Source organism: Melospiza georgiana, chromosome 2 (genome assembly GCF_028018845.1).
Source record: "Melospiza georgiana isolate bMelGeo1 chromosome 2, bMelGeo1.pri, whole genome shotgun sequence".
Classification (NCBI taxonomy): Eukaryota; Metazoa; Chordata; class Aves; order Passeriformes; family Passerellidae; genus Melospiza; species Melospiza georgiana.
In genome coordinates, this window is record NC_080431.1 from 59621228 (window position 1) to 59643789 (window position 22562).

A 22562-nucleotide genomic window follows, 5' to 3' on the forward strand; every position below is an offset into this window, starting at 1 on the left:
GCTATATTTCCTGTTACCACCTTGAAACAGCACTGCCATTCCGCTTTCAAAGAGTTATTCATGGCATTCCTCCCCATTTTCTTCTGTCCAAAAATCTGGAAGAGATCTTCAAGCCTTTCAGGAATTTGGGTTTTTTTCCCATTTCCTCCCAAAACAGCAGTACTACCTGCACTTTTGTTACAAAAGGAGAAAGTGAACCCTCTTTTTAAAATGCCTGAAGAGCATATACTAAAATATTTCATAGACACAACATCTAGGTTCTGTGTAGCAGCTCTTTCTTTTCACAGGTGTCAGAAGGCAGAGAGTATAATATCACTATTATAAAATATTAAGCTTATTAGACATGTAAGAATGAGAGCTCAAACCACAGCTCATCTCCCAGAACATCATCATTAAGGTATGGATACTTCCCCCAGCCCTTCTTTTCAGTTCACACCTTTCTGGACCACAGAACACCCAAAATGGCACAACTCAATAGCCTTGTGAATAGTACCACCCCTTACATCCCAAAAGTAATTCCCAATCCTAAGGTTCATTCTTAATATGCCCTATATGCACTACACAGTGGTAATTTAACAACATGAAAAAGAGCAGTATCAGAAGCTAAGGAAACACATCCAGGTCTTCCCATTTTCTCATGAATTTTCATCAACAAATCATACAGTGAAACTTCATTTTGCTTATCATATGCTAATGAAATCTCACTTTCACCAACACCTTAGGTTGAGGCTTGATGTTTATCATCACTGTTAGTTACTACTGAAGCAATTATCACCTACTCATTCTCATTCACAGCTCTGCTGACACAGCTGTTTGTGCAGCTGTGCAGTAAATGAGCTCCAGGAATTGCCCCATCCAAATAACCCAGGAAATATGAACCCAGGCGCTCGGGTCTTAAATTGGATGAGTATCCCAGTCCATCTCACTGATTCTGATGGCAGGCACAGTGAGAGTGGTTAAAATGCTGAACTCAACACTGCTGCTGGGAGGTTAACTCAGCAGGCCACCTTCTTACACTTCATAAACAAACCCATTTAACTTAGCCCAGCAGTTCCTAGTTATGTGATAGGGCAAAGCAAACATATCTAATCCTCCTTCTATGCTTTGCTATGTTATTCCAAATTTATATGCCCTAACCCCTCAGACAAAGGAAGAAAACTTCCGAAAAGTTTTCTGCGTAGGGCTGCATTACCTATAGGCACCCACTAATAATCACTGTAAGAATTTTGTCTTTTTTTAGTTAAAAAACCAAACAGTTCATACTGAGTGAACTTCCAGCATCAAAACTGGAAGTGTTAAACCCTTAGCATTAGCAATTGCTCATTTTAAGAAATACCTATTATCACAGTTTCACCAAGGGTAGGAGGCGTGGCTAAAGAACTTGACCAGGACATATCTGGATCCACTTCTGCTCCCAGACTTTCAGAAATACATTTTGGAGTTCTGACCTAGAAATACATTTAACAATCATATATATAATTTCTATGCCAAATTCTAAATGTACAACTCAGGAAAAGGAAATAAAATGCATGAATAAAATCTGTACCTCCAAAAGTTTTGGTGTGTAAAACAAGCTTCCATATGGACCTGCAAAACATGATGTAAAAAGGACAATAAACAGTAACTAAAAAATATGGATTTTTATCTAGAGATGTAAAATATTTTGTAGAACCAAAAAGTGAAGATACAAACCAGGGACATTATTTCTCTGAGGTGTTCTGTAAGTATTCCTTAAAATAGTTGGACTGCAAAAGAAAATTAAAGCCATAATATTAATTTCATGTCTCAGTTTCTTAAAATAATTGAATATTTCAAACATTACATATATTACCATCTCCATTATTTCTTTTCTTTCACCATGGTTACTTCCCTGACTAGATAAAACACAGATTCCTCCTAACCATCAGTCAATATTTTAAACGTTACCATAAGTCTACTATAAACTGTAAAATATTTCTTTCAGGAAATAATTTAATTTTCAGTAATGATTTGTCTTACAAGTAATAAATTCCAATGTAACCATGCATTTTATAATGGGCTGTATGAAACTAGGGAAATTGGCTTAACTGACTGCAATGAAATAATAAGTTTAACTCTTCTTACAATCAACACAAATACTTTGATAAAATTTATCTGAAATACAGACATTAAGTCTGTAAAAATCAAGGCTATTATTAAAAAAATCTCAGTAAATATTACAAATAGCTTTACTACTTGAGAAGCACATGATGTATCACTACTACTCTTTCTTTGGATGTTTGGACTTGGAAAGCTGAAATAATGTTAAAAATTTTTGTATTCCAGCTGTGAAAGAGTAGAAAAATAGGAAGAATGATCACCTGAAAGCAAGGACATCTTTGAATTTAGCCAGTGTTTTATTTTCAACTCACTTAGCAACCTACAAGTATCATAAACATATCAGACATTCAAGATTATTCAGTGCTCCTAAAGTTCAACAGTCTGGTGGGTTGTTACTTTTTGCTTAAGGCCCAGACTATTTTCTATTTGTGTTGACATATTTAGCATACCTAGCAGTGAGGCAGTTGTGGAAGTTACCAGGAGATGAAGTAAGCATTTCATTTTCTTCGTCTATTTTTCTTCTTGTGTTACTTGGGCTTATCAAATTCTCTCTATCTACAGCATAGAATACAATAATCAGCACAACTTTGCAGAACTGCAGGTAACAGTTTCAATTTTGAAGTTTAAAGCGAAGTTTTCAAAAACCCAAACAAAACCTAATCAGAACAACAACAACAAAAAACACCAAAACAAAACAAAAAACCACAACCTAATCCTAATTTCTATTCTAGTATTTTAAATATGGTCAAATTTTATATCCAGCCAATGTTACACATTTTTCAAATGCACAGCCAAGAAGACCCCTTATTATGTCACTTTATTGACTTGGTATTAATCAAGTTATATATTCCATTCCATTTCAGTTTTAATGTACTGCATTGTGCCTTTCTTGTCATTGCACCAGTTATTCTTAGCAAAAATACAACATGTGCAAACACAGGTTTGTGCAGCTTCCCTTCAAATTTACTAAGTCATACACTTATTGATTCAAATAAGCAACAAAAAGCAAAAATTATTTCCAGAACTGTTGTTGGAGTCACTGCCACTGTCAGCAGCATTTATTTGCAAAGCATCTCCAGGCAAAAGACAATGTTCCCACTAAAGCAGTAGAATCCTATGAACAGTGAGACCCTTACATGGACAATCAACTACTAACAGGAATTTCTACTCTGAAGTTTCCAAACAATCTTAGTATCAGAAATTACACTTCAGTATGCGCATTTCTCTCTGCTTCTGAGTTCCTGAGTTCACATGCACAGCACAGGTGCATTTCAGTACCATACCAAGGGATGAAATCCATCAGCTCCCATCCAGGCTCCTGTTTTCACAAGAGCCACTGGGCTCTAACCAAGAAAATGGAATATTTCAGGCAGTCACACATGAACTTTGAACATATGCAGACCAAAATGGACCATTTCGAAATAAACAATCATAAGGTTCCTTCCTTTGCCATTTATGAAACTGCCAAATGAAATTCCTGAATTCCCTAGGGGCTTTCCACTGTAAAATACAAATAGCTACACATTTAGAAGAAACATGTTCTCAGCAGAAGTTGAGCAGAAACAAAGAGAGTTACAATATTCCATGGAAGCAGTGTTATAAAGTACACTTGAACTGCAGCATAGCTCTAACCCTTCACAGAATTTGCACAGGATCTAAGAACAACTCTGGTAATAAAAGGGAGTCTTGTGTTTGTCTGTAACCTGGTTAGAAAAGCTTATCAGAAGGACACAGACACAGCAGATGTACCAATCACATACTTCAGGAATAGGGTTCAATACTCTTCCAAAGAAGAGATTCTTACAGACAATGTTGCATATGTTCTCCATAGAAAAGGTTCTTGCTGTGCAAGGAGGGTGGGTACATCAGAAAGGAGCACACTGTCATGAACTTCCATGATGTACTTGGGATTTGGAAATAATATATGAGAAGTACCTCACAAAATTCCTTTTTTCTCCAAATGGAAAAAATGTAGTTTTTTCTATAATTTACAATCTTAGTAACTCAAAGAGATGGTGCTTCTAAAACTTTCCAAGAAAGGTTAAGGAGTGCCCTACAGATTGCCTCACACTTCATCGTGATAAGAATGATAAGGAAAGCTTCAAATGAAGCTTTCCCTTTAAAAGCTTCAAAACTTCTGCATAAAAAAAATTAGACTGCTAAAAAAATTCACTTTGATTTGCAGTCAACAGGTTATACTGAGTTCATATCCCCTCATATTAACAGTACTTAGAATGTTTGGACCACAACAGTATCACTTATACAGGGAATTTTGCTTATATATTACCAGTTTATCACAACCTGAATCCACTATAATATTAATTCTGCATTTTTATAGATGATCTTCAGAAGACTACTAAAATAAGTTTTTTAGTCCCACAGTTCCTGCAGTAGCATTATCTATTACATTAGTGATCATCAGCTGCAACAGAAGGTTAAAAAAAAAAAGTTACTCACTTGCTCCTACTTTTTTCTGATCAGGCTCTTTTTCAGGAGAAGAAGGTGGCAATACTGCATTTTGTTCTTTAAAGAGCAGTGGGGTTGATGCCAGCTGACTGCATGCAGAGGGTTTTGTCCTTGGGGTTTTAAAAGCTGTTTGATCAAGCCAGCCAGAGGGCCCATCAAGCTCTCCAAAGGATCTGGGCTCATATGGGGGTGCTTCTGTGCTGAGTTCTTCAAACCAATTAAGACTGATTGGCCCTAAATCTGCGAGGGAAAACATACAGAAAACCACATGAAAAGGAAAAAGGTTCCTCTATGGAGGATGTGAAAACATACCAGGCATTTAAATGCTAACAGCCAAACACAGCGCTCCTTCCACTGCCGTACTCTTGGTATGCTTGTTTCTAGATGGTTTTGGACTCTGATAACCACAAAATATAAAGAGATTTCTGCCCAAATTCTTAATCATTAACAAAATAACCAAAGGACCAGAAAAATATCCAGTTTGTTTAAAATCACAGGTATACTCTGGCTTTTAGTTTCTCATTTTGCTCAGAGTGGCAAGCTAAACAGGTTCCTTTTAAAGTCACTAACTACCACAGGTGTCTCCTGCAAAACACTAAGCCTGGTCTACATGTGGGTATGTATAGAGGTAACAATTCTAAAAAAGCAAGTACAAAAGTAACTATGTAAGCATATATCATGAAAAAAACTACAAACAAAAATTTGAAGAAATCTAGGAAATAGGTTTGGGGCAAGAACAGCAGCTAACAACTTGCATAAAGCTTTCCTGTGAAACATACAGCAAATATGTACAAAATATTGGTGCCCAGAAAGAAATCTTAATAAGAATTACTTTAGATAAGCTGTACCTGATTCACTGCAGTGTGTCTTAAATATTTCAAAGAAAGTTAGTCTTTCCACCGGTTTGCAAGCCATTTTCTTATCCATTAAATTACCGGAACAGTTGAAAAGCCTGAGAAGAAATAAAACACTTTCATACACTGCTCTTTGAATATCTTAGGCTGGCTTTCCTGCATTTTGTGGTGTGCCACAGCCCAGCTTGTTTTGCTTTGACTGTGATGTGAGCATTCACACACCACAGTGATGAATACGGTGGGAAAACAACAGACAAGAGCACAGGGAATTGTACCAGAGATAATGAAAACACTCAGCAAACACACGACACGATGGAACAGGCAGAACATTTCTGAGGTATTTTAAACACAAATCAAAACCCCACACTCACTACACTATATTAGGATGGAATATGTACTATCACATATATACTCCTACAACCATTACAACTTACATGTCAAGAATTTGATTCAAAGTTGCTTTCAGGTGGAGCAGACACCGCCAGCTTCACAGTTCCATTTAAAAAACATGTACAATAAGCCCATAGTGAGACTTCACCGTCTAACACATCTATGCCTTCCACAGTAAACCCCGTTTCCCACATGATGGCCGTGTTACGCACGCTGCCTTACCAAAACCGTGGGGAAACGGGCGCTTTAAAAGAGGGTACGGGCTGCATTAAGACAGAACACCGAGGAACTTAACACTGCCTCAGAAGTACATTTTAAAAAGTGCGCTTTGACCAGCCCGCGCTGCTCTCCGTGAGGGGAAGCTCCTCCCGGGCAATGACCGTGCACGGAGCGCGGCCTGTGCAGCCCCGCCGGGTCACCGCGGGGTCACCGGGGACGGGCCCAACCCCCCCTTCCCCTCACCGAGTCACACCCGGTGACTGCGGACCCCGGCGGGCTGTGAGGAGAGGGAGGGAGGCCCGAGGGGCGGCAGTGACACCCCCAAAACACAGCGCAGTCCCGGGGCAGGGCCGAGGCACACGCGGGGCCGTTACCTGCCGGCGGCGCCTCGGGCGGGGCGGCGGCCGCAGCATCGCCTCACGCAGGGCAGCGGGGCGGGCAGGGCGGGCAGGGAAGGCGGCGGGGGATGAGGGGGCAGCGCGGACCCCCAGCCCGGCCGCCCCGTTCGAAGCTTGGCGCCAACGCAGCGCCGCGCCTGCGCAGCGAGAGCATCCGCCGCTCCCGCCCTCCGCCGCTGCCACCTCCCGGCAAGGGGGCGGCGGAGCGGCCCCGCCTCGGCCTGCCCCGCTCGGGGCCCGGCATTGCGGCCGGCGACACATGGTGCCCGCCGTAAGGGCTGTCCCTCCGTGGCTGGCTCCGCACAGAGCAGAAAGGGTGCGTGCCCTGAGGCGGGATGGCCGCCAGCAGCGTGGCGTGTAGGGGCGAGGGGAGGAGGTACCGCATCCACGGCTGGCATGGCCCGCGTTGCTGGGCAACAGCAGCCAACACCCAGCCCTCGGGAAAAGGCTCTGGAAGGCTCCCAGCGGCAGCGCCGTGGGCAAGCGAACTGTGCAAGCCCCAGACTCTGCTTCTCAGGGGGCTTTGTAGGCCTTGACACATGAAATGGTTGTGGACATTCCAATAAAGAGAATGTTACTATCCTCCACATACATGTCCATTCCCGCTTTGTCTCTTCATTAAATTCTTGGCTTTGGCGATGGAACAACTTCCAAGATGTGTGGAACACTCTCTCCACCACCAACTTTGAGTTTACAATCTTCATTGTAGTGGGATGTTCATCTATTCCTGTGCCATGAAGGGGTTTCTTGCTACCTCTCCACAGCAGTCCTTATGTTGCAGTTTTATCACATCACCTGCTTAGTCATCTGCCACTTTCATCAGTTTCTTGTCCTACAATAATTTTCCATATACCTTGTCCTTTGAAGGAACTTAAACTTCTAACCCTGCAGTGTTCTGGGAAACTGCAGTAACTTTCTTCCCAAAGCGTTTGAGGAACTCAAACTGCTGATTTAAATGACGGCATGTAGTTTCCAATTTGATTTCTATCCCCATTCCTAAAGCACCTTAAAAACTTCCTTTTTTTGCAGCTGCACTGCAATCATTAAGTTTTAACTTGGCTATATCAATACCCTATTTTTGCTTTGATACCGACAGTGCTTTGAAAACCCAAGCAACATGTGGAGTCTTGAGACATTTTTCTTTTAATTATGATGAATGTGTTTCCTGCATCTTAATCTCTTTGTGCCCTGTAAAAATGCTGTTTCTTACTCATTTATCTCAGACCCTTGAAAGTGTCAGATACACTGTGAAGGTTTAAAGACATCATCCCTCTCAGGTCTTCTCCAGTGTCTCTCTTGCTGGCCCGGTGAATTTTATAAAGCAACACATTTATAATGATGGTAAGGAGTCATACAAAGAAAGGATTTCACATCACTGCAGTTCCAGGGATTTAAGGGTTACATACACAGTTTGGATGATTTAATCACATTATTCTAAATGTATTGCCTTAAAATTGGACTAAAGAGATGTAATTATGAAAGAAGGAAGAAGATTAGACTAATATGCACATGCTTTTATTACTTGCTGGTATTATTAACACTTATTTCATATACAGATACTAAGCCACTGCTTTCCCTTACTTCAGTTTGTCTACAGGAGTATATTCCATCTTTTCCTAAAGCGGTTCAGTTGATAGAAAAAGTTCCAGGTAGATAATCCCCAAGTAATGGAAGAATGGGGATGCTCTGACCTTTTAATACGGGTAAAAACTTCATTTCAGAGATGTAATTGCCTGAATTCTTTGCTCAGCTCTCCAGGGAACACCCAGTTTATCAGGACTTTGTTAGTTTCCCAAAGCCCCTTTTCCTTCTTTTAAGACCATGAGCAGAAGGAACTGTGAGCAAGCAGGCTTCTCCTCGCTATGCAGGCCTTGGTTTTCCCACCTGTGGCTGAATGACATCTTTCCATCATTAGAGTCTGGCAGAGAAGGAAGGCAGGCCGGCCTTCCCTGGCCATCAGCCCCCCTCCCTCCCTCAGCTGCCGCCACTTTCCCCATCAACTAGCAATCATCAGCTCCCCAGGTCAGATAAAAGCAGGGCAGGGACACAGACAGGGCTAACCCTTTAGGGGCGATAACCATGGACAGCTTCGTCTGTTCTCCCATCAGCCCCTACCCGAACCTGAGGAGCCGCCCCGCGCTCGGCCGCGGCTGGGACAGTGCGGCCAAGCAGCCCAGCTGGAAGCAGAGCAAGAGCGGCAGCATCAGCCCTTTCCTCGGGGGCCCCTTCTCGCCGCTGCCCTCCGACTACCTGGACAGCTACCGGCGGGCGCAGCTTCAGGCGCTGCTGTCGCAGGTGGGCCCCGCGCTGGCGCCGCGGCCGCGCTGGGCCAGCACGAAGGAGGCGGCGGTGCAGGTGAGCCTGCGGGCCGACGTGGCCGTGCAGTGCTCGCTGGGGCCGCGCACGCTGCCGCCCGCCCGCGCCTTCAGCCCCGCCGGCCTGCGCGCCCCGGGCCGCCTCGCCCTCTACTCATCCGCGCCCGCCCGCCGCCTCTTCGCGCCGCCCGACGCCGCCCCGCTCCCGGAGAGGGCAGCGCCGGCAAAGGAGACCCCGAGGGCGGACGGCGGCGAGGAGCAGCAGGAGCGCCCGGCGGGGGCCGCGCTGCCGCCGCGCCAGGAGCCGGTGGGGACGTGGCGGGAGGAGACCGCGGCTGCCAAGCAGAGAGTTGCATTCCAGGTGCGCCGGGGTGGGGCGGGGGGCGAACCTCGAGCAGGGAGGCCAGAAACCACCTCATGAGCAGCGCGGTGGGCCCTGTCCTGTCCCGGGCTGGCTCTGCCGCACCTAGAGCAGAAGAGCCCCTCGCCTGTGAAAACCCACAAGTGTAGATCAAAGCATGGCAGAGTGCTTTGGGTTGGAAGGGAGCTTTAAGGTCATCCAGTTGCAACCTCCCTTCCACGGGCAGGGATGCCACCCACTAGACCCTGTTGCTCAGAGCCCCAGTCAGTATAGCTTCAAATATTTCCCATATGGCTTCCTGGACAGTATTTTTCAGTGTCTCACCATCCTTGGGGAGTAGTATTGAGGGAGCTGGGCTGGGTGCTCTTGGGCTGCTGGAAGATGCTCAGTGAACTCTGTCTCTGCAGTTCTTGGAGCAGAAGTATGGCTATTTCCACTGCAAAGACTGCAAGATCAGATGGGAGAGTGCTTACGTGTGGTGCATTTCTGGAAGCAACAAGGTAGTTAATCTCTTTTCTCCTGAAAAGAATGGCATAACATCTCTGACAAATCAGATGTTTTGGCACAAACTTGGGTACCTGTATACAACACCTTGAATAAGTCTCTCTACTAGCAGAACTTGCATTTTTTTCAGGTGTACTTCAAGCAGCTCTGCCGCAAATGCCAAAAAGGCTTCAATCCCTATCGAGTAGAAACAATCCAGTGCCAGGTAAGTTAACTGTACTCCATTAAGACTGTCAGATGTTAAATACACTAATTCTATTAAGTCTGATATTGACTTTATCTGGAAGAAAACTTGACTTCATCAAATTACTAGGAAATGTTATTTAGGAAATGGGTATTGGGGTAGGCCCCCTCCTCTCATGGATGGCTTATCCAAACAGTTTTCATATAGCATTATGGCTTGCTACATTTATGGTGTTTCTAAGTGAGAAAGCTTTTACACCTTAAATCCACAGGGTTTTTACAAGAGTTTTTAAGTTCTTAAGTATATCAGCCCCAATGTGTTGCTGTTATTAAGGAAAACCAAATGTTAGACTAACATGAAGTGCATCCTCTCTGATCTACTACTACTAACATGTCTTTGTTTCTTAAGATCTGTTCCAAGACTCGTTGCTCTTGCCCTCAGAGGAAGAGACATATTGATCTCAAGAGACCTCATCGCCAAGAGCTCTGTGGCCGCTGCAAAGGCAAAAGGCTGTCCTGTGATAGCACTTACAGCTTCAAATACGTTGTCTGATCCAAGTGCCCTCTTCTGTTTTGTGCTTTGCACTTTGTCTTTTGTAATGTTTTGACTTAAGGCTTTTGACCTGGCATTGGATAATGGATGAAGACTTCAGTATTACTGTAAAATATAATAACTTAAAGTATGTAATTTCACTGAATATATGCTGTAAATAAAGTTCAAAAACAAAAAGTTTGCACTAGTTTCATATCCCTTAGTTTCAGCCTCCTTGGTTGAAAGAGGAAAGTATATCTGTAAGGAAGCAACCCATTTGATTTCCTAAAGATAGGAGACTTTGTTTTGAAGTCTTCAGAGAATGCTAAGATTCAGGCTACAATAGCAAGTTTTTCCTTCAGTCACTCAAACTGAACTAGGGTGGAAGATGCAAATGTTCTGGAGCATAAAGTCTGGTGTAAATGCAAATGTGTCTTCCCCCTGCCTCTGTCAAATGTATATATAAAGCCCACAGCTGCTTGGTAATCAAAGACTATCTGCCAGAACAGGACTATGGCTGTAAAGTAGGTGGGGAAAGGGTGTAAGCTGCCCATGTTCACAATGAGGAGGAGAAAAAAAACTTTTTGATGGCAGTATCTGTGCCAGTGTAAAAAGCACTCTTTAGGGTAGAAGGAAGTTCAGAGGCTTTCATAGTCAGCAGAAGACCAATGAAACTATTTTTGCTGTAGTAGTCTTCTATGCTGAGTTGTGAGGATATTTTTGTCAGGCTGCAGTTACATTTCTCACTCTTTTCTATGAATGGTTTCAGCGTAAACCAGGAGCTGGGTGTTTTTTGGGGGGCTGCTGATCATGGCTACCATGTACAACAGTACTGATTCAGACAAGAACACAATTTTCACAACAAGCACATACCGTGTTGTGACTATATGCGACTTTTATACTTTAGTTAAATGGATGTACTGATTCAAAGTTACTTCACAAAAACAGTTAAGTGTATTTACAGTGTGAATAAGTTACATAGTTGACAGAATAAAAGTGTCTCAAATGTGCAACAGATTTACATGCATACATTTAACACTGGACAGCAGTTAAATGTAAGAAAAAACCCATATAGTCATGACTTTGTATATATACATTACAAATAAAATAAGACCTCTCTTTGAAGAAACTTAACATGAGAACTTGCATTTCACGTTAATATTTTTACTTTTTATACTCAAAATTTATATTAAATAAAAATATGCATGCTTAACAGTTCAAAAGATGGGACTTTCTCCTACAAAATGGCAAGTTAAATTAGGTCAACCATCCTTTAATAGTATAAATATATTCATAAAAGCAAACCTCTAGTAAAAAGCAGCCAAGGTCCTTAATAAAAAAAAAAAAAAAAAGAAAATCTATCAAGACCTTTCATGATCCATGGGAGGGCCTAAGAACAGACCTCTACAATATGATCCAGTACCTTCAGAGACAGTAGCCTAGTAACATTAGGAAATGTACTTCATAGCAGCTCATTGTTTTAAGATACAGTAATCATATTCAAATTACAGTGTACATTAAATTATAGTCTGTTTACAGTTTGTTTCATATACACAGGCTCTCAGCTTTTGACCAACAAGTTTGTGAGATTCCGTGGCCAGCTTCATTCTGCCCATCTTTCACTCAACTAAATAAGAAAAAAAAGGAAAAAATGTACAAGGTTTGTTTTTTAACAAAAAATACTATTTTGTGAAGGAAACATTGCACTTTTGCCAACCAAAAATTAATTTGCTATAAAGGAAGTATTGTTCAGTGTAGTAGGCTTTGGTATGCAATGAAAGTCACTTCTTCAGTAGTGAGTTGCAGTTGCTCAGTGAAATGCTAACTGGTTTTTGTGCAACACAGAACAAAGGATGTTGTCCCAGGTGCTTTATGCTACCTCTGTCCTTACAGTATTGCTATGTGTTTGAAGTTCAGCCCATCGCTTTTTAGAGGAAATCCTAAATGTAACAAGAGTGAGTACAGTTTGACCAAACCTTTGTAAGGCTGAGAAGACATCGAGCCACCTCACTCCCACAGGACAGCACTCCCAGCTTGAAAGGGGGCCCAAGGGTCCTGTCAGAGACTTGTGCCAGAAACGCTGGAGTCTGGAAGAAAAGTATTGATGACCCGGTAGCTCTGAGCCCTGCGGATCATGTCGCGGATCTCGATGTTCAGCTCCATTAACTTGGTGCAGATTTCAGTCAGGCTCTGGTTGGAGCCCACCAGTGCATAGGTGCCCGTCTGACCCAGGGTTTGGTGGCGGAAGTAAATATTCAGTAGTGTCTGGACTTCATCATCAGAGGTGCTTCCAAAGATATCATTGGGCCACAAAATCCTGCAATGAAACAGGAAAAGAGCAGGCATTTCATTATTAGCAGAGAGAGGAGCTATGTGACAGAGATCTCTAAAAGAAGAATGAACTTGCACGTGCTTATAAGCCTAAAGCAACTCACTGTTTTACACCACTCATATGTTACTTGTATTCTGGTATCAGGCACTGAGTACACATAAAAGTGCAATTTCCATTATCTAAAAAAATGGTTAAGAAAACTCATTCAAATAGATGTAAGTGAAACTGAGCTGAATGTTAGCTCATACCAATGACATGCACCTGTAAGGAATTAACTCAATACAGATTCTTAAGAGCCTCACAGGACTTTTGATCTACAGAATGTAATTAAACATCTTAATTATTGCAAGCATTTGTTTGATAGTTACTTGTGGCACACCTCTCCAAAAGCCAGTATCAATGCCCCTGTGTTCCTTGTTGAAAGAGTAATTAATGATGCTGATCCTGGGCATGTCATTTTGTTAGGAAGATAATGGATGCATACTTTTCTATAAACATGAAAGTCTAATATGAACCATGTAGCAAAACTTGCCTGCATTCTCTTATTTGTCTGACGGCTTTAACAAGTTCATTGTTTTTCAAACACTCCAGCATGGACTGAATAGCTGCTTCAGTAGAGTTGAATGTGGGCTCAGATTCTGTTGTCAGAGGCTCAGCTGCAATTGCAGCAGTAGCATCCTTCAGATTTTTCTTCAGCTCACTCAGTTCTCTTGACATATTTAACAGCTGTTCCAAGGAGAAAAAGGAGAGAGGGCTATTTTCATTCTCCGTAAGCCCCACATGGAGTAGGTACTGCAAGTTTGTCCTTACTACTACTTTGGATGTACACATTATGAAAAGGACATTTCTTGATCTCTGCACAATATAGAGAAAAAGCAAACTACAGTTTTTTTTTTTTTTACCTTTGTGCATCCTTTAACATTATGCTGTAGTTTTGGCTTGCTAAAATGCAGGAGCATATCTAAACAAGCTTTTATTTTTCACCCTTGCTACTTTTTTCACATCCTAGTGGAAGAACTGAAGAAAGCATGTACTTCTCCTAGCAAGGTGTTGATATTTATTTACAAAACACATGCAGCATCTGACATGATTAACTGATGGACAAGAAATGTATAACCCTTTCTCAGGCTGAAAATTAAAATGGCCTAAGATTCATAAATACTTAGTTAATAATTTCCAAGGATCTACTTTTTCATGCACCTACATGCTAAAAATAATCACTGTCACATGAACTGACAATGGAATTTCCTTCAAGTGATAGCTTGTGGATCCAGCAAAATATGCAAATGTCATAGTGAAATAGCTATTCTTTGTACAATTGTTTCCCAGTTCCATGGGCTGCATTATTTATAACAATTTAACAAAGTCTTAACTGTGAAATACACTTACAGAAATCAATTATAAGGAATACAAAATATTTTACAACTTATTTTTAAAACTTACTATACTGCTCTAGCAGTTGTAGATGCCTATTGTCCTGTCTTAAAAGTGAACAGCCTAGTCACAATGTGAGCCAGCCTTCACAACATACAACATATCCTTAAGATATAATAAATATTCAAACTCTTTTTACTCCGACAGCACATCTGATAAAACAATTCCTGTTTATAGGCCACATATAAACTACTAGAATATATTATAAAATACATGTAATCGCTTCAAATTTTATTTTACAAAGCAGAGTACAACAACTTCTCCTACCCAATAGTTTAAAATATATTCATTTTTCTCCTTACCAGGAGAAAAATACACAATAAGTTAAATGATAATCATTCAGCTTAAAGTGATAACCTCAAAGATATTTCAAAGTATTACATATTTTAAGCAACTGCTGAAAATAAGCTTAACTAACAGTACTGTTCTTGTGATTTTTTTTAAAGTAAGATTCATAGATATATCTAAAAACAAAAAGATGTTTGGGTCAAAAGTGAGAGTGTGCCATGTCAAAATATTTAAAGAAAAAGGTTTGTTAACATTAATTACAGAATTAAAAAAACAGGACATTAAGGTATTTAGTTGATTATGTATGCCTGCAGATTTATAGTCAGTGTGAAATAGTGGGATTCTTATTGTTAAGTCCAGAGAAAGGAAAAATAAGAACATGAAAATAAAGTGGAATTTTCAGTATAGGACTTTGTAGTTTGTTACATACCTCTGGCATGGAACTCACTTCGTGCACTTGTCCAATAAGTTTACAGTAGGACTGAAAAAGCAACAGCAGCTGGAAGTGCAGTTTATATAATCTCTGACAGAGTTCCAATTGCTAAGGAAAGATTTGTAGGAGAAGAAATAATTAAAAAATATTAGTGAGTTTAGATAATTTTTGATAACTAACAAAACACAGTGAGATGTTTGTTGTCAAAAACATTATTTTACTGAAGTATGATCATATATTATTTCAGAAAATAAGTAATGATTTTTCTTCTGCAGCTAAGTCATATATGACATTGAAAATAAAATTATGACAGCTAGGTCTCATGTAGCACATGTCAGCAGCAGCCTCAAAATATTCTGTTCTGGTTAGCTTCACTGTCTCCAGTTTGCAGCTGGAAAGCAGAAACAGAATACAGGGGAAGTGACTTCCCTGCATAGAACATCAAACTCCTGAATTTCAGATAAAGTCAAAGACCTCTTCTAAGGGATGGATATCTAAGACAGAAGCCATGAAATAGATGGTCAAAGCTCCTGCCTGCTCCTCTGAGGAGAGAGAAACAGAGGTGATAAATTCATCTAGGAGTGAGAAGGAGGAAATGCCAGCCCTGGAAGTTAAAACACTTTTCATGGATTTTCCACCATCTTAAAGAAACTATGCAACAGATGGATGGAGTTTAAGGTGTAGGAGGGTATTTGGCTTCTATAAAGTATTGTCCCAGATTAAGTAGATACTGCTCTATGAATATTCACTTGTTTCTTCCAGTGTAAAGTGCAGCATGACATAAAATATGTCAGACACATTGAAATCATGGGTGATGGGCACGGCTGCCAGAGAGGTCAAGTTAATATGCTTATAGTTCCTGGTATTCTTGTGTCTAACAGGAGGGCAGTCTTGTAGTTCCACAGCTGGATCATGGTGAAAAAGGGAGGAACATTTAATATTCAGTTGGTTATATAAAAAGTGAAAATCCTGCAAGTACAAGTGCTGACCTTGTACTGACCCTTTGGCAGGAAAGCCTTACAGACTTCCAACCGTATTCATTTGCCTACGGTATCAGACACCGTGACCAAGGGTGGGCTCAGTGATATTTCCATCTGCTTGGAGGAACTTAAGCAGAGTTTCATGCCAAAAATTGGCAGGAAAGAAGAAGCTGTTCGTGTTTGCTTCTTTAAAGCACTTCATACATGCTTAGTTACCAGCACATGCTGCAGCTCTTTGCTGAATTTGGGACTGTGCAAATGTCAGCACAAACACTAATAGAAAGTACTTTAAGTACATTATAAATGTTAATTTGACTGAAGTGTTTTATTTACATATGGTTCAACTTTTAAGCGCCACATTTTTTTAATAATAAGCCAAAATTAGAACCACAGTTTAGTGTTGCAGTTCCCCAGATTTCTGTACCAGCCTCACAAGCCTGAGGGGCGAAGGTCAAAAGCAAATTTCATCTTTTTTCATCAGGGTGAGGTGAACACCAACTATCCATCAGAACAAACAGCCAAGGGCACTGCCAATATGAGGCAGAGCTAGTCTCCTTCTAAAGAGGGTTTGTGGGAGGATAGTGCCAAGCCAGAAGGTGTCAGCCTAGCAGAGTTTGTCCTGCTGAAGGCCAGGCACATGGGGCTGCTCACACCTCAGCACCAGGAGAGCAGCAGAGCTCAGCACTGTAAATTTGCCTGGTCTGAGCTCTGTGCCATTCTGGATCTGGTATGTGTGTCATTATGTTTAATGTCTATTATTGGAGGGCAGCACTGGAGTGCTCCTGTGCCAAATGGAAAGGAGGAATTTCAGCAAGGAGGAGGCCTTCAGCAAGTTTGCAGATGACAGAGAAGGATGGGATGCCATCCAGGGAGACATGGACTTGAGAAGTGGGCCCATGAGAACCTAATGAGGTTCAACAAGCCCAAGTGCAAGGGGCTGCACCTGTGCTGGGGCAATGCCAGACATGAGGACAGACTGGGAGAGGAACTCACTGAGAGCAGCCCTGTGGAGTTCTCCTGGATGAAGAGCTGAACATGAGCTAGCAGTGTGTGTGCTCAGAGCCCAGATGGCAAACCACATCCTGGGCAGCATCAGGAGCACCTCTACTGTGAAGACAGGATGAGCGGGTTTAGCCTGGAGAAGAGAAGGCTTCCAGTACTGAGAGGGGCATATAAAAAACAGGGAGAGCAACTTTTTACAAAGGCAGATCATGGTAGGACAAGGGGCAATAGCTTTAAATAAAAAAAGGAGAGATTTAGATTAGATGTTAGGAAGAATTTCTTTATATGGAGGGTAGGAAGGCACTGGAACAGGTTTTCTAGAGAAGTTGTGGATGCCCTACCCCTGTAAGTGTTCAAGACCAGGCTGAATGAGGTTGTCAGCAACCTGGTCTAGTGAAAGCTGTCCCTGCCTATGGCAGGGGGATTGGAACTATATGATCTTTAAGGTGTTTTCCAACTCAAACCATTCTGTGATCCCACCTGACTGGATATTACAGCAAAGACTCACAAATGCAGAAAGAAGGCTCTGCAGATCTGTGGTAAGGAGCAGATGTGCTGGGGCAGAGCTGACTTGTGGACAGGTACAAAGCCTATCAGAACAAAGAGGCAGGGCATGAGGAACACTGCCAATGAAATAAACCTGCCCAGGGGCTGTTCTCTGTAACCAAGGGCACAGAGCACTGCCAAATCTGCCATCGTGTAGCTAACCATTCCCTTCCCAAAATAAAGACAGATTGTTTAGACACAGCCTCCTGGAGATGGCTTTGGCTCTGTCTTCTCTCAAACCATGCTCAGGCCTGTCAGGGGCTGGCTGGTGGCCATTCAGGGAAGGTGCTGACTGCTCCCCCGAGCAAGTGCCAGCCCAGGGACACTCGCTTCCTCCCTGGTCCTGTTCAGCTCCCAAGCAGGGACACAGCCTGAGCTTCCCCAGCAGGGATCAAATTCACTCTATTCAAATTTTGGAGACCTAGCAACACTACATAGCAGTTACATACACATATAGTTGGAGCTGTCAGGGAGTTAATAATTAATTGAAAACAAACATAGCATCATTAAAAAAAACATCTCATGATAGCTTTTAACACTGGATTTTTTTTAGTCTTTGAAGAACAATAATTCAGTTTCACCCTTGTGGCTGTTAACCTGAATGAAAAAAAAATAAGGTCTAACTAATGGTTCTAGCTTGACTCAGTATTTAGTTACTGTATCAAGAAACTCAATTTTTGTTCTTCCTGAGTAAGTATTAGAAACCAATAGTGATGAAACTGTTCATCAACACATACACAAAAGCCATTTGAAATGTAACTTCCAACTATAAATTGTAGTTTTTCACTAGGAAAAATGGAAAATTATTAATTTTAAAATAACAACAAATGTTTCCTGACCCAGCATATTACATCCATTCAAAAGCTTGATTTGTAAAAATATATGTAAATGACCATTTGAAACAGCATATGAAAGTGTCAAAATTTTGGCACAGTATTTTTTTATTTCACAATACACATGTTAGTAAATTATTTTAGTCACCGGATTTAGAACCATGTCTTGTATAGGAAAATTATGACAAAAAAAGAAAACATGCTTATAAGTAAAACAGTAGACTTGGGGTGTATTAGTCCATCCACAGATGGACAAAAAATATCAAAGAACTTCAACTTACTGCAAGAGATTCCATTTGCTACACAGCAAGCATGGCACAGGAGAAAAGGAAAGGAAAGAAAGTATAGTGTCAGTGTAATGCATGCAATAGGAAGCACAGCCCATCTGTAATAGCATAACTTATCAGCAGTATTAGCAATGCTTGCCTCAACCTGATAATTGGTTGGAATATCACATTCAACATGCACAGCATTCTTAATAAAACCAAGCTTTAATTCTAATGACAAATTCCAGTCTAAATATCCTCAGTTAGAGCTTCAGATTTATTAGTTTAGATTTATCCTACCCAGCAGCTCAAGAACTTACAAAATAGTGTTAGAAAACTCTTAAATAATACTTTTATTTAAATTTGTCTTTTTCTTATTAAGAAAAGCTTTTATTGCAAAGTACTAAAAAAATTATGAATGATTTTCCAGTGATCTGAACTTTGCTATTTCTAAATATTTTCTTGTCTAAAATACTTCTATTTTTTTACAAATAGATCTAATGAAATCGGCAGGATAAGTTTTATGGCTGCTGGGCTTATTACTTGGCACATTACAATGGAAATGTTTTGCATATAACTTTCAAGTTATGACTACCACAAAGAAAAAAAATGTGTGGAAAATGCCAATTTTGTTTAACTACATGGCAATGCCACAAGTTGAGCCTTGTATCCCTTCCTCTCACCACTAATGATTCACTGGTTTATAATTCTGAAGCTATTAAAATGTCAGTGCAAGTCCTGTTCCAATAATAATAAAAATTCTAATTGACTTACATTAGCATTTCAAAGATTAGGGGACTAAATGCTCTCTTTGAAACAGAAGTGTTCCTCTTTTCTTTGCTAAGAACATTTGCACTCTGTGTTCACTTAATGCAGCTTTTCTTATTTTACAAATATTACAATCTCATTACATTTTACATGGAGAGAGTCATCATGTAAATGCTGTAAGTTACAAACACAACCACATCTGCCCAGTTACAGCCTGATGTCAGTGCATATGCACACAGTGTTAATAAGCATATGGAATTCTTATTAAAATTATTTACCTGGCCATCAATACAAAGGCATAAACACAGAAATGTGAAATAATATTAACTTTGAGGAGCCTAACAGAGCATTTCAGTCTGTTTTCTTGACAGTGGCTTTACAATTAAGATATATATATGAAAAGTGTTGCTCCAAACCCTGCACTGCTTTTCTATAAAACCATGACAAATTAAGCTTTAAGTTCTTGTGAGGTTTAATTTTTTTTTCCTTTAACATTACTTGAAGAGTTTCTTTTTGTATTTAGTACTCTTCAAATAAAAAACCTTTATAGCTTGGCTTCCATGCAGTTCACATAAATGAAGCTTTATAAAGCTAAATTCAAGATAAGAAGAAGACAAGAGCAGACAGATCACTGTGTTCCAGTAAACTCACAGGTGTGCTGGCTTGTGTTTTTTCAAATCTTGTTGTCTCTCTTAGGCTACTCTGAAGTTTAGCATGCCACCAAGTTTCACTTAGACTTTCAAAAATACTGGAATCCATATATAATTTCTAATTTGCCATGGAATTTACTTTAAAGAAGGGGGGAAGAGGGAGGTGGAAGCAGCAAATAAGTGAATTCCATGGTCTTTTTTGCCAGAAAACACTGTCTCCTCTGTACTGCTTCCAAAACTAGAGCAAGCCAAAAAAAAAGGGGGTGAGGAAGGGGTTTCACATTACATGAAAAACTTCCTTCTTCACTGGAAGAAAATATACTGGATACTGGATTTCTCTGAGCTACTGATGCTCAGCTCCATATTGCTCTCCAATATCATGATTGTAACTTCCTCCCTCTTTCACCATAAAATGAAAGATTCCTTGAAGTTGAAAAGAGATTATTTACTGGCTTAAGTGATATTTCTTTTTTTCTGCAGCAGCAAGGCCCCAAGTGGAACAATCATAGCCTTCACATTTCCAATTTCTTGTTTAATTCTTAGAGTAAGGGAAGTGTTTTAGATTAGTGGATAGACACTACACAATCAGTGGTTTTGGCAGCTGAAAATTCCAAATGTTTAGAGTACTTGCAACATTTGCCAAATTTTTTAAAGCAGCCAGTAAATGTAGCATCTAAGAAGGACACAATGGTATGTGCAGTTATCTTTTGTCTATAAATTGCCTCCTATGTCATTGAGACTGTGATGCTCAAAGTAGCATCAAAGCTTACAAATCACATCCAAATAATGTAATTTGTTGCAATGATAAGGCAGGGCAAAGACATTCTGGCACATGAAGCTTTTACCCAATTTCAGAAAAGTTGCTAGCTCTAGCACCTGACCTAGACAATTTCTATTTCAAGCCCCTTTAATGTCAGAAGAAGCAATTTTTGCCTTTGCCCATTTTCAGTAATAGTAACAATAGTTAACAAATTATGTGCAATTATTTTGAAATAAGATCTGATTAGAGAAACTGTGCCAAATTAGTTACCAGCATCGGGAGGCATTTGTGACGCAAGTATTTGTAACAAGGCTGAATTTGGTCTCACATCTGTCTCATCTGTAAAGGGGTTTGTTTTCTCCTCAAGCTTTTTACCGGGTAAGGAGTCCTAAGAATCTAAGATCTCTGCCTTTTGTAGAGCAAGCTGTTGCTTTTTCCTCCTTACCATTAATTGTGAACCTTTTCCAGGAGTAGCCTGGTTTTGGGCTTGGCTAAACAATTTTTTTTTGACAGAAGTTTTCAGTAGGATTTCAGGCCCTAGACTAAACCTCAAGGAGTTCGAGTCTGGGCAGGTTCCCTTGTGACTACCACTGTAAGACAGACTTTCCCCCCTACAATTATTAGGTTCTTTAGCCTTTCATGTTGAAGGAGAAGTGGAGAGGAAAGATAAGAAAACAAATACTTGCCAGTCTAGGAGTAATTTTTCCTTGTCCCTTCCTAATTGCATTTCCTCAGTTTCCCTGGCCTTTTCCTCCCATTACACTTTCATTGCATAAACAGATTGTTCCTTTGGGAAAAGCTGCTTCAATTGAGGTGAATGAGTAGGGGAAGAAAAGAAATATGCATGTTCATCCTGTCAACTTCCAAGGAGTAATGCATTTTGGCCTGAATGAATAATGCTGGGGAGAAACCAGGGACTATAAGAAACCTTCTTTTCAGTCTGATAAGGAGTATAAATACCAACCCTGGCTTCACAAAACACACATTTAATTCCAAAACAGAGAACACCTAGTTAGAAACACCCACACAGGTCTAACATGGTATCTACCGACTTTTACATGTGTTTAGGCCAGCAGATATGAGTTCAGGTTATTCCTTCTCCTTAGCATCATTTCTTTACTTTTTCAAAAAAGAAACAATGCAGTTGATCAGCAAGATGTGTCATTCTCCATCCCATTCTATGCATTTCCAAAAGAGAGATGAAGAGGAAAAATTAAGCTGTCTACAGCAAAGTATGTAACACCACAGTCTGAAGTCACTGTTCAGGGTGTCTGTACATCAGAGGGAACGGAATGCCAACACACATCCCAGTAGATCAGTATACTCCACCTCCCTCTTGTAGGAGAGGCAGAGGTCTGTGTTACAGGTGTCTTTTTGTGACTTCAGGATAGCTCCTTGCAGACCATCACAATTACAGAAGAGACAATATCTCATTTAAATGCACTGGAAAGCGACTAACTTTTGCATGTGCCAGTGCTAGGTGGGGGAAGATTGAACAGTTTTCCCACCGCCTGTGATTGCAGCCAGAGCATTTATTCGAAAATCAGATTTGCTAATAAGGTCAAGGAAGCTAAAATGCAGGGGTGGCAAGGATTTGGGACTCTTGGAAAAAGACATAAAAACAAAAATCAAGGGAGTTCAAAGACAAGAAGACAAATACACAGAGATGGGAAAGAGAGGTTAAGATAAAGACAGAAGAAAATAAAGTGACCTGGAGGAGAAGACAGACAAACTGAAACCAACTTAAGATTAAAACAAGGTATGTGAAAAAATGGTTACAACAGGCTGTGTTCTGAATATGTAACAATTATCTTTTATAAATGAAAATACATGGGAAGAGGAAACATCACTTTTTTTTCTATATGCTGTTTGCTTGCTTCCCAATTTTGGCTAATTCAGTCCAGCCCCCTCTTCTTCCCATCCCTCCACTGTCTTTCTTCCAAAAGGAAACAGCCCAATAAAACAACAC

At 40.7% G+C, this 22562-nt stretch overlaps 3 protein-coding genes across 9 annotated transcripts in view; 1 reads left to right on the forward strand and 2 right to left on the reverse strand.

Moving 5' to 3' along the window:
• The window catches only part of BRCA2 (BRCA2 DNA repair associated), a 32978-nt gene extending 27491 nt beyond the window's left edge, over positions 1-5487 (reverse strand). Inside the window, exons 1-6 of the mRNA XM_058018936.1 lie at positions 5394-5487; positions 4537-4785; positions 2529-2634; positions 1693-1745; positions 1547-1587; positions 1337-1448 (exon numbers count right to left, since the gene is read on the reverse strand). Of these exons, the coding sequence (XP_057874919.1) occupies positions 1337-1448; positions 1547-1587; positions 1693-1745; positions 2529-2634; positions 4537-4785; positions 5394-5472 (640 nt within the window). The 5' untranslated portion in view covers positions 5473-5487. The remainder of the gene's footprint in view (positions 1-1336; positions 1449-1546; positions 1588-1692; positions 1746-2528; positions 2635-4536; positions 4786-5393) is intronic.
• A 2998-nt stretch (positions 5488-8485) lies between these two features.
• ZAR1L (zygote arrest 1 like) lies at positions 8486-10322 on the forward strand. Its single transcript, XM_058018677.1, has 4 exons — positions 8486-9082; positions 9490-9582; positions 9717-9791; positions 10179-10322. The coding sequence occupies exons 1-4, from the start codon at positions 8486-8488 to the stop codon at positions 10320-10322; spliced, it is 909 nt and encodes a 302-aa protein (XP_057874660.1).
• Positions 10323-11171: 849 nt separating this feature from the next.
• Positions 11172-22562, reverse strand: part of FRY (FRY microtubule binding protein) — a 224315-nt gene continuing 212924 nt past the window's right edge. For 6 of the 7 annotated variants that reach the window (XM_058019112.1, XM_058019111.1, XM_058019115.1 and 3 more), the window contains 4 exons: positions 18431-18448; positions 14786-14896; positions 13166-13359; positions 11172-12618 (listed from right to left, as the gene is read on the reverse strand). In XM_058019112.1, the coding sequence (XP_057875095.1) occupies positions 12360-12618; positions 13166-13359; positions 14786-14896; positions 18431-18448 (582 nt within the window). In that variant the 3' untranslated portion in view covers positions 11172-12359. The remainder of the gene's footprint in view (positions 12619-13165; positions 13360-14785; positions 14897-18430; positions 18449-22562) is intronic. The other variant, XM_058019110.1, reaches the window with a different exon arrangement.